The sequence below is a fragment of the Schistocerca serialis genome, chromosome 1, assembly GCF_023864345.2.
Source record: "Schistocerca serialis cubense isolate TAMUIC-IGC-003099 chromosome 1, iqSchSeri2.2, whole genome shotgun sequence".
Lineage (NCBI taxonomy): Eukaryota > Metazoa > Arthropoda > Insecta > Orthoptera > Acrididae > Schistocerca > Schistocerca serialis.
The window spans coordinates 93,051,346-93,069,992 of record NC_064638.1 but is presented as its reverse complement, the minus strand read 5'-3'; the positions used below and the strand labels follow the sequence as shown (position 1 = coordinate 93,069,992).

General features: G+C 37.3%; 1 protein-coding gene across 1 annotated transcript in view; it reads right to left on the bottom strand.

Moving 5' to 3' along the window:
• The window catches only part of LOC126462459 (calcium-activated potassium channel slowpoke), a 915,336-nt gene that overhangs the window by 545,082 nt on the left and 351,607 nt on the right, over positions 1-18,647 (bottom strand). Inside the window, exon 10 of the mRNA XM_050096074.1 lies at positions 14,722-14,877. Within this exon, the coding sequence (XP_049952031.1) occupies positions 14,722-14,877 (156 nt within the window). The remainder of the gene's footprint in view (positions 1-14,721; positions 14,878-18,647) is intronic.

The following is an 18,647-nucleotide window of genomic DNA, read 5'->3' as shown; positions in this document are numbered from 1 at the left end:
TGAAAGTCAGGTGCCAACTTACATGTCAATAAAACCCATGTATACATAACAAATAATGCTCTTTGAAATTCCTAAGGATCAATTCTAACAACTATGACTGTAATCCCTGCAAATAAAGAAATTAATAATAAGACTGAATCCAACAAAGAGGTTGTGTGCATGATTTATGAAAACATGCAGCTCAACTGCAGTTCAGCCTCTATCCCTGTAAAGAATAATTTTCACATCCTGTGAAAGAATAAACAACTGTATTTATGAATGTTAAAGTAATAACAGCACTGTTATGCTTATGGACATATATTTTACATTGTTAATTTTTTCTTTGCCCTAATAACAAAACTGAATAATATTTTATATTATTCTTCATATCTGTTTATCTCCATTCAGTATATCTACATAAGTGTTCAATAAGCCACTTTGAGGTGTGCAACAGAGGGTATTTTGTATTCCACTGTCAGCCCCCCCCCCCCCCCCCCCCTGCCAAGTCCCTTATAAATACAAAATATGGAAGTTAAAAGTGAGTATTAACAGTATTTGAGGCACTAGATGAGCATGTGCTTTACTTTTTAAAATAGGAACAAATAAGGATAATTGACCCAAAGTGAATGTCCTAAATGTAGACTTTTCTATTGAGAATCTACTAAGGACTGCTACAGCAGATATACACAGAAAACAAGAAGAAAGGCAGGTGGTCAAGAGAAGTTAAAATTAATCCAAAGCCTACAGCAGGACAAACACGACATTCTAGGTTATTTTAAATTCCCTATCTATACTTCATTAACTCTTACATAATCCTTGAAGTGCCCAGTACTGAACAATGTAGAGTATGAAAACAAATGTTAATCAATTTCTGAACAAGTAAGTTTTGGCCAGAAGGCCTTCCTCTGATAAGACAACATACAAACCCACATTCACACAAGCACAGCTCACACCATATGATCACTTGTTTTTGGCTGCCATGGTTTTGTTCTCCCTGTCTGCGACTCAACATCACCACTATATATGATGATTAGCAATCTACCCTTTTCATAATAATCTCATTATTTCATTCTGGATTTTCCATTGTTTGATTTTGTTATCCACTTTCTTGCTTTAACATTTACAATCACTTTTCACTTAAACTATCACTTGTAGCTAATGCAAACAATATTATAATCATAAGAAGACGTTTTTGATTGCTACAATACTGTTGAAAAACTTTTTATTCATTTTCTGACAGAATCACATTTATAGTTTTACATGACCAGATTCAACTGTATAAAAATGTTATCCCCAGATGAATACATAGCATTGCAGACTTGACCTCATTAAGGACAAAGAACTGTCATTGTCAATTATCCCTAACACTAAGTAATAGCACTCTCTCCTACCTCCCATTATCACCATAAACAACATAACATGCACACCACAGTCATCTATAAAAAACAGTTGTATTTAAAAGGAACCTAACATGAAAGTGACATTTGCACAGCAGTGAGAAAAATGAGGAAGAAAAACCTCTTTTTCACCACAAGGAATGGGACAAGCAGAAAGGACATGCTACATGCTATCTAACTTCTACATTTACTACTTACAATTTTCAGAAAACTTCCCACATGGAAACTAATTTTTGAGAGCACTATTACTAGTAATAATTTTCTTTCCCCTTTGAAATTGGGAAATTTACTGTGTATACCAGCTGTTAGCAGAATCTATGTTCACTATTATAATAGGTCTTAAGACTTGCTTAAAATGCAGTCATGAGGAAAATCTCAGATGCACCATTTACAAAATAAAGAGCTGGTATAGAAGGTCTAGAACATATTGTATATATACTTCCAGCATGAAGGTCTAATTAACGACTGGTTTATCAAATGCTAGTATTCTTTACTATTATACTACAAAATCTGTATCATAAATGAGAATTTTAACAGTTAAATTACAAATCATAATTGCAGTATAAAATACCAAAAATAATGATGTTTTGTCTCCTTTCCTATGAGTAAAATTCCATCAGCTAATTCAATATCAGACTGCTGCAACTTATGGTGGTAATTTGGAGTCTTGTACCTGGGCAGAATGAAAACCCTATCTCCTATCCTCTTAAATATTCTGAACGTAAGTATAGACTCAAAAAGAAATAATTACAACACCCTTTTAAAAAAAAATTTTATCTTACTACTAAAATATCAGTTGATACCTGTTTAACACACGTTGTATTTGATTAAAGCATAGAATACTTTACTTAATATATCAGACAACAAATTTGTTCAAATTGTTAATAACACATAAATGTAAAGTTTCTAAACATTTTAGAGTGACCTGGTTCTTAGTTCTGAATCAACAAAAAGTTGGACAATTTTGGCAGTTAGTATTTTGTATCAGTGTTTCTTTGTGCAGTAGCACTGTAATTGCCACTGTTCAAGTCTGTGTTTCATTTCACTGCATTGTGTTTGGGCAATAGCAAGTTATGAGGTAATTGCTAGTCCATCGTGGGTGTTATTTGAACTCCTTATATTTGTTTATTTGAGTGTGTCCCATAGATCCATTAGAATGAGTGATTCAACAGAAATTAGCATGGTTTAGTTTTGAAAAGGATTCAGTATTCCATAACTTTATAAGCCCACTGGGAAGAAATTTGGAAACATTTGCACTAGGTATAGACTTTTTTGGTTGGTAGTGTACACTATTTTTACATCTAGTATAATGCACATGGAATGATGGGTTGGTTTCTTTTTGGGGGGGTTCTTTATGGTGAAGAAAATATGAGAAACAGTGGTAAGAATTCCCATCTGGCTAAACAATTTGTGACAGAAGGTTCTCAGACTTACAAGTACTCTACAATTGAATCTTTTTCTTTCTTCCTTTCCCTTGCCTTCATCCCATCTAGTACAGAGTTCACATTTTCAGGATCTGGTAAATCATATGGATTACTTAACTTCGTGGGCAGATACCATTTTTAACACCACAGTCATCACGGTAACTTCTGGTAGGGAAATCAAGTGTGTCATCTGTCTGTGAACCACATAAACTCTTTTTGTAAGTTATTGCACTTTAACTGTTTTCGTACTACATCGTCTGAGGTGAAAGTTGAGTATCGGCCCTCCAACTGTCTAAATTAGCATGGGAATCAGCTTTAAGTAATGCTCAGGAGGGCTCTCGTACCAACCCAAGGACATTAATCCACCATGGGGATTCGGTATTCAATCTGGGTCTAGCACACCTCCCTGTCTCACTAACTAGCACACTGTGCATTTTGCTATATAAGAAGGCACTCTAAAAATGGTTGTACTCCATCTTTTCTGAACAATGACAATTTTTGAACAAGAAAAAAATACACTCCCTTTCTGACCATTTGATCACCAATGCAAGACAGCACTCTTAATGCAATAGAGCAGTTAAGCTCAATAATTTCAGAGATGGAGTTTCTGATGTCTCCAGTTTAGTCTGAAGTCTAAGTGGAGGTCCAACTCTTTACAACTGCTGGATGTTGAAGATCATCATGAATTCATCTCCAGTCCGCAGCTTGTGGTCTTGTGGTCGCGTTCTCGCTTCCCAAGCACCCGGTCCCAGGTTCGATTCCCTGCGGGGTCTAAGATTTTCACCTGCCTCAAGATGACTGGGTGTTTGTGTTGTCCTCATCATTTTATCATCATTCATGAAAGTTGCGGGACTGTACTGAGCAACAATTCGGAATTTGTACCGGCACTGATAACTGTGCAGTTGAGTGCCCCACAAACCAAACATCATCATCATCATAAATTCATCTCCATTTCTGTGACTTCATTGAAACTGCATAAAATTCGTCTTTCTATGGTTAGCATAAAGGGAGTTAACATTAAAACTGTTAAAAGACTTATGATACAATGTTGTTGGTAACTATGGTTAGCAAATTTTCCATTACAAAACTGGTGTCATCTGCACACATAGCAATTTTGCCCTTATCACCATATGCATCACCAGACAGATCATTAGTATAAATCAGAAACTGTAAACGACTCAGGACAGAACCATGTGGGACTCTGTGATGAATAACACCTTGCCCTCCACCCTGAATGAGATAGCTATCCCCAATTTGCAATATACAGCTTAAAATTTTACTTTCTGCTTCTTGTTGGTCAGACAGTATTTCAGGTTACCTAATTAACCCAAGATGCCACTGGACTTTCTCTAAGAGTAGTTGGTGATCTATGCAATCACAGCCTTTCATAAAATCACAGAAGATATCCATTGGTGAAGTGTTCTTGATTATAAACTCTAAGAAACCATCCACAAATTTGAAGGCTGCCTATTCAGTTAATATACCCTTCTGAAAGCAAATATGCAACAACTTTTGAATACTTGTAAAAATACTGTAAAAAGTTAAATTGGTCTGTAAATGTCTACATTCGGGGAATCATATTTTCTTCCTAAAAATGGAAGTTCACTATCTACAGAGGTGATAGATACTTGATATGAAGCAAAAACAATAGTGTAGTATGTTCATTATGTGATTAGGGAAGGGAATAATCACGCCAAACTATTACTCTCACACGCACCAGTCTATATGTTCGATGGATATTGTTTCTTCCAGTTCCTGTACTCAAGAAAATGTTTATAGGCTGCATAATCATTTCTGATTAACATTTGCTTTGAACACTGTAGTTTTGGTGCTGTTATTTTGATTCTGTGTCATCCAATTCTATACTGGTCTCCATAAACCAAAGAAAAATAATAAAAATAATGTCAACTGATACACTGAAAATTGAATATGTTGAACACTGAAAAACCCAGGAGGGAATAATGACAATATTATGAAAAGGATAGATTGCTACTCAGCATATAGAGGATGAAGAGTCGCAAATATGGGGGGGGGGGGGGGGGGGGGGGGACTAAGAGCTTCTACACATTTGAGGTATTGACCTAAAGGATTTCTGAAATAGAAACACACACACACACACACACACACACATTTTCACACAAGCACAACCCACACCCACCAGTGTTTCTGGCTGCTGAGGTCGGACTGTGTACAGCTGCTTGTCGGAGCAAGTGGGGACTAGATTTCGCAGCTCGAAACTGATTACTGAGTAACAAATAACCAAAAAATTGTAGTGTATCAAGAATTCGTGATACAGCCAACATTGGCAGCTGAACTCAACAAAGGTGTATTTAACTTAAGAGAGTCACTCAGAAAGTTTTACTCAAGGTGAAAATAATATTCTAACATTAACTGAATACAATTACGATAATAGTAAAGATGAAGATCTGCTTAAAAGTCTATAAATATGTGGAACAATAACCAGAACACTAAACTACAAAACCAAAACAAAGTCAAATTCGGATTTTTTTTTTAAACAAGGTGGTACTCTTACTGACTTACAGATGCAAGGATTGAATAAACAGCAAAAAAATATGACAGAAAAATATAAGCAGCAGAGATAAGGTTTTTGTGTGGAATAAAGAGCTGCACAAGATGAGAATAATTACAAATGAAAATGTTCATAATGAGCTGGCTGTACAGATTATTAATCAGAAAATATTTGAATACAAAGATGAAAGGAAGAGATTTCTAATCCTTGTATATGAGACAATGACAATAATAATGACAATGATGACAATTTTCAAGATGACTAAAGCAGAATCAGTTTCTTGTGGTAAGGTTCCAACATAAGAAAATTGAAACTAGCACTAAACCTGGATTAAATCAAAAGAAGCATAAAAACTGCAACCTTTTTACTGGAAGGTTTACACTAACAAATAGTGAGTTCTTTAAATATTACACACAAAAAAGGGCTCTGCAAAGTGGAAAGGAATATGCACCCATTCTACGCAGTTCCTCTCATTATTCAATTTATGTATATTAATAAAACATGACACTGGGCACACATTTTCTAGAGATGTATCACAAGTACTTTGCAATTACATATAATACAATGAATGACTCAAATATAAACATAATTTCATATTTTGTATCTCACAAACTTTAATAACATGTGTCACCATCAAAATAATGTCCATTGTACCCAATGCACTTGTTAAAATACTTCACTCAGTGTTGTAAATCGGTTTTAGATTCATGCAAATTTATAGCAACTCCAACAATTTTTGTTTCATTTTCTTCTATGTCTGGAAAGCACTTCCTTTTCAGGTGGCATTTATTCATAAGAAACAGGAAAAAATTTGCAATGAGTCAGAACTGATTGAATAGTGTGGGTGTGAAACAAATGAGACTTTGTTCTGAGACAAAAACTCTCTCAATATTTTGTGAACAGGAGCACTGTTATGGTGGATGAGCCAATCATTTGACCACATACAAGCTGCTTTTTCACCACTGGGCCTCACAAACATTTTAACTCTCATAGATGGGAATGCTGGTTTGTTGTGTTGCCTTGGGGAATGAATTCATGATAGAATATCCACTTCATAATGCAAAAACAAACCAACAATGTTTCCACAACGGTTCTCACCTGTTTTGCTATCATCAGTCACAGAGATGAAGCAGTCTGCCTCAACACTTCATCACTGTACATCTGATGAAGCAAAGTGGCAGTTTCTGATGCTGATTTCCCTAACTGGAAACAGAACTTAATGACAGCATATCTATAACTGCAAATCTCCAGTAATGTGAAACAGTATAGAAGAAAACAAGCACTGTGACCTATCTGATACTTCCTCATAGATGGCAAATGATGAATCAATAAAGGCAGTGACTCTGGAAAATTTTTCACTGGCCGTCCTCCTCTTGTAGGAAAGGGGTTTTTGCTATATTTGGGTCCTGCTCATACTTTCCATGAATAAGATTTTCTGTTAGTGTTGCCAGGAAGCTAGTCACCTCTTTGATATCAAAGCATCTCTCACAGATCAGCTTTTATTAATGAAGGATTCATTCAGTCAGTTACACAGGAAGGTAGTGATCAGTAACTTCTGTGGGTGCAGAGGTTAAATAAATACTTTTAAAATTCACAATCCTCTGCTTTAAGTGATGAGGATTTTGTATCAAACAACTGCACTGTTTGAGAATAATATTAAGTTACCTAATTAGTGATATCACTGGCAAACCACAGTTAATTGTATCATGGCAGAAATGGGAATGTTATATAATATGTGCACAGAATAAACGAACACTAAATTAATATTTGCAGTAAGTACCTATATATCCTTTACGTAACACTGTTGGTATTACAAACTGAAATTTTCATAGTTTGATTTGTTTTAAAATATAATAATGGGTTTCGTGGCTAACAACACATTAAGCTGTGAGAAAATCTTTCAAAACAGGTCCCTGAGTTTAGACACTGAAGTGAAGAAGGTTTATGAAATGCTGGACTTAATTAATGAGGAATTACTGTTGTGTCTATCACTTCTGATGCTCACTTCAGAAGGACATGCCCGAGTTTTTGTTGGCTATTATATAGGCTCAAATTTTACTGTCTTCCAACATGTGGAAGTTGTTTAGGAAACTAGCATACAAGCTCTTGCATGAGGAAATTAAGAGTGGACTGACAAGTAGTGATCTAGCCTTTGATTCACTGGAAACAAATAAAATTCTTATCTGTTGAGAAATTTGTAAAGTCTTTCTCTAAAGCTAATCAAACTTTTCTTGCTGTTAACATCTATGAGAAGCTTTTCCTATACCAATACTTGAATTTGGAATGACTGATCTGTTCTGAGGACTGTCTGCCTAAATATACCTGAAATCTTTTCAGCAAATCCTGTCCTGATGCTACCTACATAGGCTTACTTGCAAGTCATTAATATTGCAAAGTGATATGAAATGAAACAAGCTTGTGAGGATTGTGGTAGGGAAGGCAAATGATCAACTTCAGTTCATTGGAAGAATTTCAGCGAAGTGTGATTCATCTGTACAGAACACCACACAGAAGACACAACTGCACCCTATTCTTGAGTAGTGCTTGAGTGTCTAGGATCCATGCCAGGTCAGATTGAAGGAAGCCACTGAATCAATTCAGAGGGATGCTGTTAGATTTATTATCAGTAAATTTGAACACTATGCAAGTATTACAGGGAAGGCATAGGGAACTGAATGGGCATCCCTGGAGGAAAGGTGTTCTTTTTGAGGAACACTATTTAGAAGATTTAGGGAACCAGCATTTGAGGCTGCCTGCACAGCAATTCTGCTACCACAAACATACATTTCATGTAAGGATCACAAAGGTAAGTATGAGACATTAGGGCTCATATAGAGGTATATAGACAATCACTTTTCCCTCAGTCTATTTGTGAGTGGAAAAGGAAAGGAAGGGTACCCTCCACCATGCGGTGGCCTGTGGAGAACATACGTAGATGTAGATTAGACAGAATCATTCACAGCTCATTTTCTGCCAACCCTTCTCTGTAGCAGAGCTTCAGGTACGTTGAATGAGCCAACATACACATTTGCAATCAGAGGAAACAAATGCTGGTCACTTTTCTAAGCATATCAAAACCTATAATAATAATTTCATGTGTCTCAATGATCCGATGCAAGTATTTCAATTGGAAGCCACTACAGTGACTTGCATGACCCTAATCTATCCCAGTAATCGTATCAGGGAAAGGGGGCCTACAATTTAATGTGAAATCTAAACCACATGCCATTCCTAGCAAATATTCCCAGCAATGAGGTGTCAAGGCCATTTCCCATGGTATGACTGGGACCTTTCAGTTTCCAGGTGCACATACTATCACTACTGTTATCTACTCATTTAGCTAATTACTCTTAGAATACATCCTTTACTGCAGTATAAATCAGGATAATGTGTATATTGGTAGAGAAGAAGGTACTCTGAAGAAAGCTACACCTGTTCCTCTTATACTAATCAACTGCTAATTTCATCCATCACATACACATTTATATGATATCAGAGAATGCTGTGTATATAGTGGAAACGTTAAAACATGTTGAATATCAACAAGAGTTTTAACCAGAGTTTACAATTGCGAATACAATTATTGTGAGAAATTATAGAAAGAGCAGCTGATAAGTTATTCTTTTACTTTATGTTTAAGAATCTGAAGTTTTCCTAGTTCATCCCTTATTACTGCCAGGAACTTACTAAACACTTCAACACCAGAATACAAAGGTCCTTTCTGGACCCCAGTATTGTGCATGTGAATTCTGCAGTCATCCTAAATTCGCTATTATTATTATTAACTCATAGACCACTATGGAGGAAATGTATTGCTGTATGAGTGTAAGAATCCTTAGGTCTCTGAAAAGGCTTTATAACTATTATTAGACTTAACTTGCACTTTTTCTCTCATCTTGTCAGACATTCCTTGAATTTCTACACACTTCTATCAACTGTCTTAAGAGCAATAAAGGTGATGGAGACATGAAGACTGAAGGTAAATGACTTGCAGCATCTGTCAAACCTTTTATGTGGTTTGACAGGTTTGACCACAATACAGATACCATGTTATTCTCAACCTTACTTCTATAGATTTCGAGTCATCACTCTTTCCAATTTCATTCATGTCAGATTATTTAGGGTAAACTGTCCACTGAAAAATTAAGATTATTTGATCTTCTGCTGTGTCACTTAACCAAAAACAACTGGTGCATGATAATTATGTAACATTTAATGAAATGCTGTTTACCTTCTAGATAAGAATAAATATCATTTGTCTTTTGCAATCAAATTTTTATTTGATTTCTATCTTAGTATTATAACAATTATTTGGTTAACTATAGCTTTTTACATATTACATTTAAACATATAATACTTTATTGCAGCACTTTTATGTGAAAGCATTATTTGTATTAGCTGTAAATACATTATGAGACTGCATGCTTACTTTATCTCTCTTGTCTTTAATCTATGACCACTGACTCTTCTGTTACCACTTAGGGACTCAGACATGCTTGTGTAAAAGAACTGAACTGCATTTCACTATGCTTCTGCTGCTAAAAATAACATTACTACCCAATTAACTATGGTGAAATTGTATTCCCAAATGATCAAGTAACAGTGAGAAGTTCAACTGAGGCAGGAAAGACATAGCTAACATTCTTATAATCTTTTGAATAATTTCATGATGTTTTCAGCTGCCATTCTCTTTATTAAGTATACACTAGTATAATTTCTTGTTTTATTCCAAAACAGCATTTGCAGACAAATGGCATACACAAAAATGGATATGTAGATATGCTTCTGATCCTCAGTATACGTGATAATTGTATCTAAAAAACAAGCATGATACGATGGATGCATTTATATCACTTATGAATTTAAGAGATGAACAAGTCATATCCCAAGGTATACTAGGCAGATTCTAACTTACTTTATGGACAATTCTTTAAGGATATATTATGCCATGTAAGTTATAATCTGCCTAGCATATCTTTGAGATATGACTTGTTTCTATGTTAGGGTCATTAGTAATACTAATGCATCAATTACATACTGGTAATGCTTCCATTTTAGATACTTGAAAATAGACTATGGCCTACATTGTACAATTGTACATCAAATAAAGAGAATGGCAGCTGAAGGCATCACAAAATCATTCAAAAAATTCATCGAAGCTGTAGACACTATTGCAATAAAGACTCTTATAATCATTTCAAACATTACTTTGCCCTCCTTCACACAACCACACTGTGCCATATTTGTCAAGTCTTACAGCAAATTTACATATGTTTATCAACAGAAGGCTGCAAAACTTGTCCTATATAGTCTCTCACCTCAAACTCCATCACAGAAATAAACATTCCACCTCCAGCACTCATGAAACATACGAAGCACCAACAGCAAATTTTGCATGGATTTCTTTGTTAGCACTATCACCAATGAGTGACTGCTTAAAATCAATTGCCAAAGGAAACTGATTACATTCCCTACACTCAATATGCTTTGGCCAAATATGCTGCCAAATCTAATACCATGGGCTTTGGTTATTGTCCTCGACTGTCTGGGTCCTTCGCATAACAAATTTGGATAATAGTCTCTCAAAAATCTGAGGTTGGAACTGCCACTAAATCATGCAAATGATGCATCTTCTCATTTCTCTGCTGCAATATTATGGTTTTCTGCATTGATATCAATTTAAACTTTGTGCCCTTTTGTTACCTCATTGTTTTTATTTATTTACTCTTGCATTTCTTAGGGAATAATGGAGTAAGTTATAACAATAACAGGGAAACTGATAAGCTGACACTGATAAAACTTCCTGCCATATTACAACTGTGTGCCAGACCACACTTGAACCTGAGACCTTAGCCGTTCATGAGCAAGTGATCTATCAATTGAGCTCCCCAAGCATGACTCATGATCCACACTCCCAGCTTCATATCAAACAATATCTGATCTCCTACCTTCATAATTTCACAGAAGTTCTCCTGCATACCTTGAGGGAACTGCACTCCTGTAAAAAAAATTGGCTGAGACATGGCTTACTTACAAGTCACAGGGATTGTTTCCAGAGGGACGTTTCACTTTATGTTGAGGTGAAACTTCCTGACAGATTAAAACTGCGTGTCAGACCAGGGAACTAGTCCAGCAAAGTATGGAAAAGAACTTCTGTTAAGTTTGGAAGGTAGGAGATGAGGTAGAGGGGGAAGTGAAGTAGTGAGAGCAGGTCGTGAGTCATTCTTCAATAGCTCAGTCAGTAGGGCACTTGCCTGCTAAAGGCAAAGGTCCGAATTTCGAGCCCTGCTCTGGCACACAGTTTTCATCTGCCATGAAATTTCAAACCAGTGTACACACTGTTGCAGAGTGACAGTTCACTGTGATAGTTATGTATCACATACTCTTAATATTAATTTTTAATTACACTGGAAGCCATTTTCCTTTTGTATTTTCTTACTATTTCCTTTCTACATTCTCCATAATCCACTTCAAATTTAGAATTGCTGTTGTTCTTTATTTCTGTTTCAAGATGCAGTGTTCTTTGTTTCTGTTTCAAGATGCATTGTCCAAGGCACAACGCGGCTATGACATGAATCCCCTATTCCAACAAGGGCTCCTTATCGCACATGCAGAGTTTGAGTTTTGATTGCGACACATGGCTGGTGTGGCTGTGACCGCAGCACTGCAACAGTGACCACTAATGCTGTTATTTTCACTAAACCTTTATTTCATAACATTTTAGGTGAAATGTGCAAGGATAGACAGAGAGATTCATACCACAAAAATAGAATGAAGCTTGGAACACAATCAAATACCTCAACAGAACTGAAGTAATAGATTCTGCATTATCACTTGGCTTTCCAGAAGACAGTTCAACACAAAAGGCATGTACAGGATGCGTAGCCAGGGTTATTGGGAGTAATTCATTACTGCTTTACTGAGAATCTAAAAGTTTTCCTTCACAATCTACTACAGTAACAAGTTTCCACAGTGCCTGCTTTCCTGAAAGAACCATGGCATCAGCACCACTTCCTGATGTATGCTGAATAAATCAGCTGTATGTCCCACCATGGCTTCCAATAGGAAGGTGTTAGAAAGAGGTCATGTGGGTGGTTTCTGAAGTACCCTGGGAACAAAAGACAGCTGATTCCTTCCCTTATATTCCCACTTTCAGACCATGCAGACAACTTTCTGATATTTTCCTCTGACTTTGTGCTCCATGACCAGTCAACAGCCAAACTTAATGACAACTACCTTATCTCCATCTTCCTACTCCTGTATTAAACTATCACTCAAACTGGTGGATGCACATTACAACTCAGCATGGACGAGCTATCATGTAAACTGTCATTTAAGAAGAGAGACCAAGTTTGCTTAATTTCACTCTTTTATTTCAAAACCCTGGTGTGTAATTCAGTATTCCACATTGCAAGACATTTCAACCGGCAAGTGTTTAGTGCCCATGTGGGTATTGTCTAGTTCCGAGTTCTGCCAATCATTGCTGGTACTCCCATCTAGTAAATGTGTGCCTGTTCTTTGTATCTTGCCCTGGCCATTTCTGCTGTGAGAGATCATTAACCCAGCACCTCACATTAGAAAAATCAGTGTTATGCTGGTGGATACTCTGGGACATAGTGGCGCCTTGTTCTGTGTCCACTACTCTTACCAAGCCACTGTTTCACCTAGCACCATTACATCTGCAAGTATATTTCTCCTATGATTGTTAATTTTGAGGTCATTTCACTTTTAGCTGCTGTAATTTGTGTCATTTTAATATATGTATTTTCTTCACCATGTGTTGACATTGATCTTTGTGCAACATTTATCACGCCTTATTTTACAATTTTGTAATTTAGTATATTAGGTAGGGCAACACTCCTATAGTATCATTACAGCTGTGATGAAGAAACAGATTTTAATCACTTTCAAAGCATGTGTAAATTTACTGGTATTTAATAAAAATAAGGTCTGAATTTCATATCAGCATTTAGAAGGTTCCTGTCAATCAACATGTTATAACAACATTCCCTGTCATGTGCCACAAGATTGGTGTTTATCTTCTTCTTCTTCTTCCTCCTACTACTGAGGAGTCACAATAATATTATACTGTCAACCTCTTCTTCTTGTAGTAAAATATCTAGGTGGTTTAAAAGAAAAATTCAATTCAGCAATGCTCCTCACAATTACATTACCCACTGCAGCTCGGGACTGGAGCCCCACCTTTGTAAACATCAAAAGCTCTGATTGAGTGGGGATAGTTTTACTGTATACCTGAGTGATGAAAGATGGCCAGACCTAGCAGCAGTCACAGGCAGCAGCAGTGCACTGGACACTACACCTTTAAGATAAACCTGCCATTTTGAGTAGCTCATTGTTTTTAGTGCAGTACCCATCTACTTCTACCTTCAATTGTGGATCCTCTGCGTCTGCTACCACGGCACTGGGCATAGCAGCTGTCAAGTTTGGCTTTCCTCTTCTGTTGCACACAGTGTTAAAATTCATGAACACATTTGCATTTTAAATTATATGCATAGGAAGACATGCATGTACATGTAAAACATACAGAATCTATTACAAAAAATATATATAAAATAAAAACTCTTGTCAAATGCCACCATAGAGATTTCACTGAAAGAGAGATTAAATTTTCGTCCACTTCTAAGGTGGAACGCTTCAGAGGTAGACCTGTGTAAACAGTGTGACAACTTTAATGTGATTAACTGCTGCAGACATGTACATCTGGAATGAAAATAACACTAATGTAATTAACTGAAATACACTGACAAAATTAAAATTCAGTATGTTACATTTGTAATGATGAAATAATATCACTAATATGTGAATTTGTTTTAAGTGAGATGTGTGAAGCTCTCTTGTGCTACTACATACAATAGTCTTTCTGATTTTTCAAGTGGGAAGAAATATTTTAATTGTGATTTATCCATTTCTATAATTTGTGCACCAATACAGTATAGAAAAATAGATACTTTTGAAACACTCTTTTCATGGACAAATGTTGTTGTGATCATGTTATAAAACATCCATAAAAAATTCACATGACCTTACATATTATCTCACTCTGTTACATCACTACAAAATATGATCCGCAGTACTGTAAAATGTGATCATGTACATCTTTTTCTCAACACACACACACACACACACACACACACACACACACACACACACACACACACACAGAGACAGACAGACACGGACACAGAGAAACCAAACTGCTATAGTAAACAAAAGGTATTTCAGCCTGAATAGCAAATCAAGAAAGGAATTAAATTTAAAACTAATGTTGTTAAGAATAAAATGTCTATCATCATTTCAACAATGGATAATAGAATTTATGTGTGACAACACTGTCATATGAGACTTAAATTGATTTCCACTTGTTTCTTACCGTTTTAAAGGAACGCATGGCAAACAGATTGGCCATCATAGTTGAAAACCCAGGTGCCAAACAGCTTTGAGCAATAAACCCCAATTTAAGTTCCGCGAGACATATCACATCATCACCCTGCTTCCAGTCCCACGATGGAATGTTTAAGAGATAGGCCTGAGAGATCAAAATTACAAAACAATATTAACTGCTATCAGTGAAAAATCATAACTAGAATATAAACATAGATATTCTGCACACTGTTTCAATTTTACATATACAAACATCAAAAAAAAGTTTTTCATCATCTCAGTTCTGAGAGTTCCGGAACCTATACAGAAAACTGGAATAGAGATCAACATAAACATCATTTTTGCAGTTTTTATTGCTCATGAAACCCACACATTACACATTGTACCACCATAAAGACAGACCTTCAGAGATGGTGGTCCAGATTGCTGTACACACCGGTACCTCTAATACCCAGTAGCACATCCTCTTGCATTGATGCATGCCTGTATTCATTGTGACATACTATCCACAAGTTCATCAGGGCACTGCTGGTCCAGATTGTCCCACTCCTCAATGGCGATTCGGCATACATCCCTCAGAGTGGTTAGTGGGTAACTTCGTCCATAAACGGCCCTTTTCAATCTATCCCAGGGATGTTCAATAGAGTTCATGTCTGGAGAACATGCTGGCCACTCTAGTCAAGTGAAGTCATTATCCTGAAGGAAGTCATTCACAAGATGTGCATGATAGGGGTGTGAAATGTGGTCCATGAAGACGAATGCCTCACCAATATGTTACCGATATGGCTGCACTATTGGTCGGAGGATGTCATTCACATATCGTACAGACATTACAGAGCCTTCCATGACCTCCAGCAGCATACACCAGCCCCACATAATGCCACTCCAAAATAGTAGAGAACCTCCACCTTGCTGCACTCACTGGACAGCATGTCTAAGGCATTCAGCCTGGCATAGTTGCCTCCAAACACGTCTCTGACAATTGTCTGGTTGAAGGCATGTGCAACACTCATTGGTGAAGAGAACATGGTGCCAGCCCTGAGTGGTCCATTTGGTATGTTGCTGGGCCCATCTGTACAGTGTTGCATGGTGTTGTGGTTGCAAAGATGGACCTCACCATGGACGTTGGAACTGAAGTTGCGTATCATGCAGCCTGTTGTGCAGAGTTCGAGTTGTAACATTACGTCTTGTGGTTGCATGAAAAGCATTATTCAACATGGTGGTGTTGCTGTCAGGGTTCCTCCGAGCCATGATCCGTAGGTAGTGGTCATCCACAGCAGTAGTAGCCCTTGGGCGGCCTGAGAGAGGCATGTCATCGACAGTTCCTGTCTCTCTGTATCTCTTCCATGTCTGAACAACATCACTTTGGTTCACTCTGAGACGCCTGGACATTTCGATTGTTGAGAGCCCTTCTTGGCACAAAATAACAATGTGGACATGATCGAACCATGTTACTGACTGTCTAGGCATGGTTGCACTACAGACAATATGAGCTGTGTACCTCCTTTGTGGTGGAATGACTGGAACTCGTCGGCTGTCGGGCCCCCTCCATCTAATAGGTGCTGCTCATGCGTGGTTGTTTACACCTTTGGGCAGGTTTAGTGACATCTCTGAACTGTCAAAAGGACTGTGTCTGTGATATAATATCCACAGTCAATGACTATCTTCAGGAGTTCTGGGAACCGGGTGATGCAAACGTTTTCTGACGTGTGTAGAGCAGATACTGAGCTAAAAAACAAAACTAAATTCTATAGATCAATCCAAAAAGAACAGATAACGACAACTCATACATAATAAAACCCCAAAACCTTTTTAAGTTTGGTTTCTGGAGTTAGGGAATTATTTGTCAGAAAAATAACTGGAGTGAAGTATGAAGGATAAAAGGAAAAGTGATAAGTAAGAAAGGACTTGTTCAAAGCAAAGGATCAACTGAAAGGCAGCAGAGATGGTTTGTGTGCTGCGGACTCAAACTCTAAACTAAGTTGTGAATTGACTATGGGAAGAGCCTAAAAAACCTTAGAATGCATGATAGTGAAACGAGAAGCTGCCTCTCATAATAAAACATACAGCTGATTGGAGACTTTACAACAGTTATTGGTTTGAATGTCTGCCTAGATCAAATATGGATTCCACATAAAGATTGTGTAAGGGAATCTAACTACAATAGTCTTTTGACAGAAATCATCTTAGGGCTTGCGAAACCAGCAAGGAGAAGATTTTTCTGTTACAAACAGCCTCATCAACTCTCTCATTTCTCATTGTGGTACAACTGAGTGGAATCATTTCATTTGCATGTCATCTTTGTGGACCTCATCAATGTTATCAGTACTAATGCTCCCATTCAGTGCAGAAAAGAAGGTCCAGTTTCATGCTGCACTGAGCAAAGAGCTATCTACAAATACCAGTTCTGAAGGACTGTGTATCCTCAGCAATTTCAACGTCCAAGAAGGAGAAGAAAACAACAGTTAACCTATATACCCTGACACCCACGGTGTGGAAAAGTAGACTGAAAACTAGAAGAGACTTCTGCAGTTATGTCCCCTTCATGGAAAGTGTATCACTAGCACATACCTTGATGTTAAATATCTTACCAGTGGATGCATTAATGTCCTCACCACTTGCACCAGCTAGACTTGGTCCTAACAAGGAACAAAGACCTTAGGAACCTGTCGGGACATGTAGACCACCAGCATAACAAGCCAGTGGATGAGATGTGACCCTGTAGGCACCATGAGAGAGAGAGAGAGAGAGAGAGAGAGAGAGAGAGAGAGAGAGAGAGAGAGAGAGAGAGAGTTCCAAAGAACAACTTCAAGGACAGTTTGTTGTCATGGGAAACTCCGGCAGCTACCACTATGACCAGAGCCACCCAATTCACTAACAGACGGAGTCCACAAAAGGTAATGTGGCGACAAGTAGTCCATAACATATCCTTCTGCTGTGACTGTATTTAGGATGTCACATGGTCATTGTCAAGCCAGTTGAAGTCAATGCACCATTCAGAACACCACTGCCTACGGAGCCCTCCACAAGTTGCCAGCAGAAGCAATGTACACTGATCTTGGCCTCTACGGATTCCAACACCAGGACCTGATATCCAATGGTCTCAGACTTTTTCTGTGGTTGTGAATTTTGGACAGTCAGCCAAATTGTGGTTCATCTGGATACAGAACTTACACTGTTAGGTTCACAGTAATAATGTTTCATTACACACTTCTAATTTCAAAGTTGTCTGTGATTATACCACTATCGAAGAATGTGTCAGTTTTCCAACTGATCAAATAAGTCTTGTTGTATTTCTGTTACCAAATTAACTTCAGCTCTTTGGGTTTAATGATAAGTGTCTCTTTTTCATTACTTCTAATGAAGTATTTATTTTTATTAACCAGCCTGAGAGCTTGTTTTTACTTACTCAGTCCTAGTCAGGTCACTTCAGTCATTGATGACAAGATTTATAGGGAATTTCACAGTTCCCATGTTGGATGGTGCTCTTAAGATAAATTTTGTCTTATCTGACGTAGTAATGTTCACTTCTCATTTTCGTATGTGTGCTGTCAACACAAACATGACCATCCAAGTGCTCATAATCTTGCAAAACATGTAGCAGCCACAACAACTTATTTTGGATAATATGGCTGCTGTCACCACAAGATCAGTGGTTTCCAGCAGCACTTTCTTCAATAGTGGTCAAAGGAATCTGTGCCCCACACCTACCATTCCCATATCTGACAAGAAAATGGAACAGTGAGCCAAATAAATAGCCCACCTGGAATTGCCCTTTATCTCTCATGAATTATTAAAATATAAAATAATGAAGGTAGGTTATAGCTGTCTTCCTGTAATACGACTTCTATAAATTAGTAGCAAGGTTATAACTGGTTCCCAACAGTTTATGGGCTACCTCAATTGTTCTAGTGG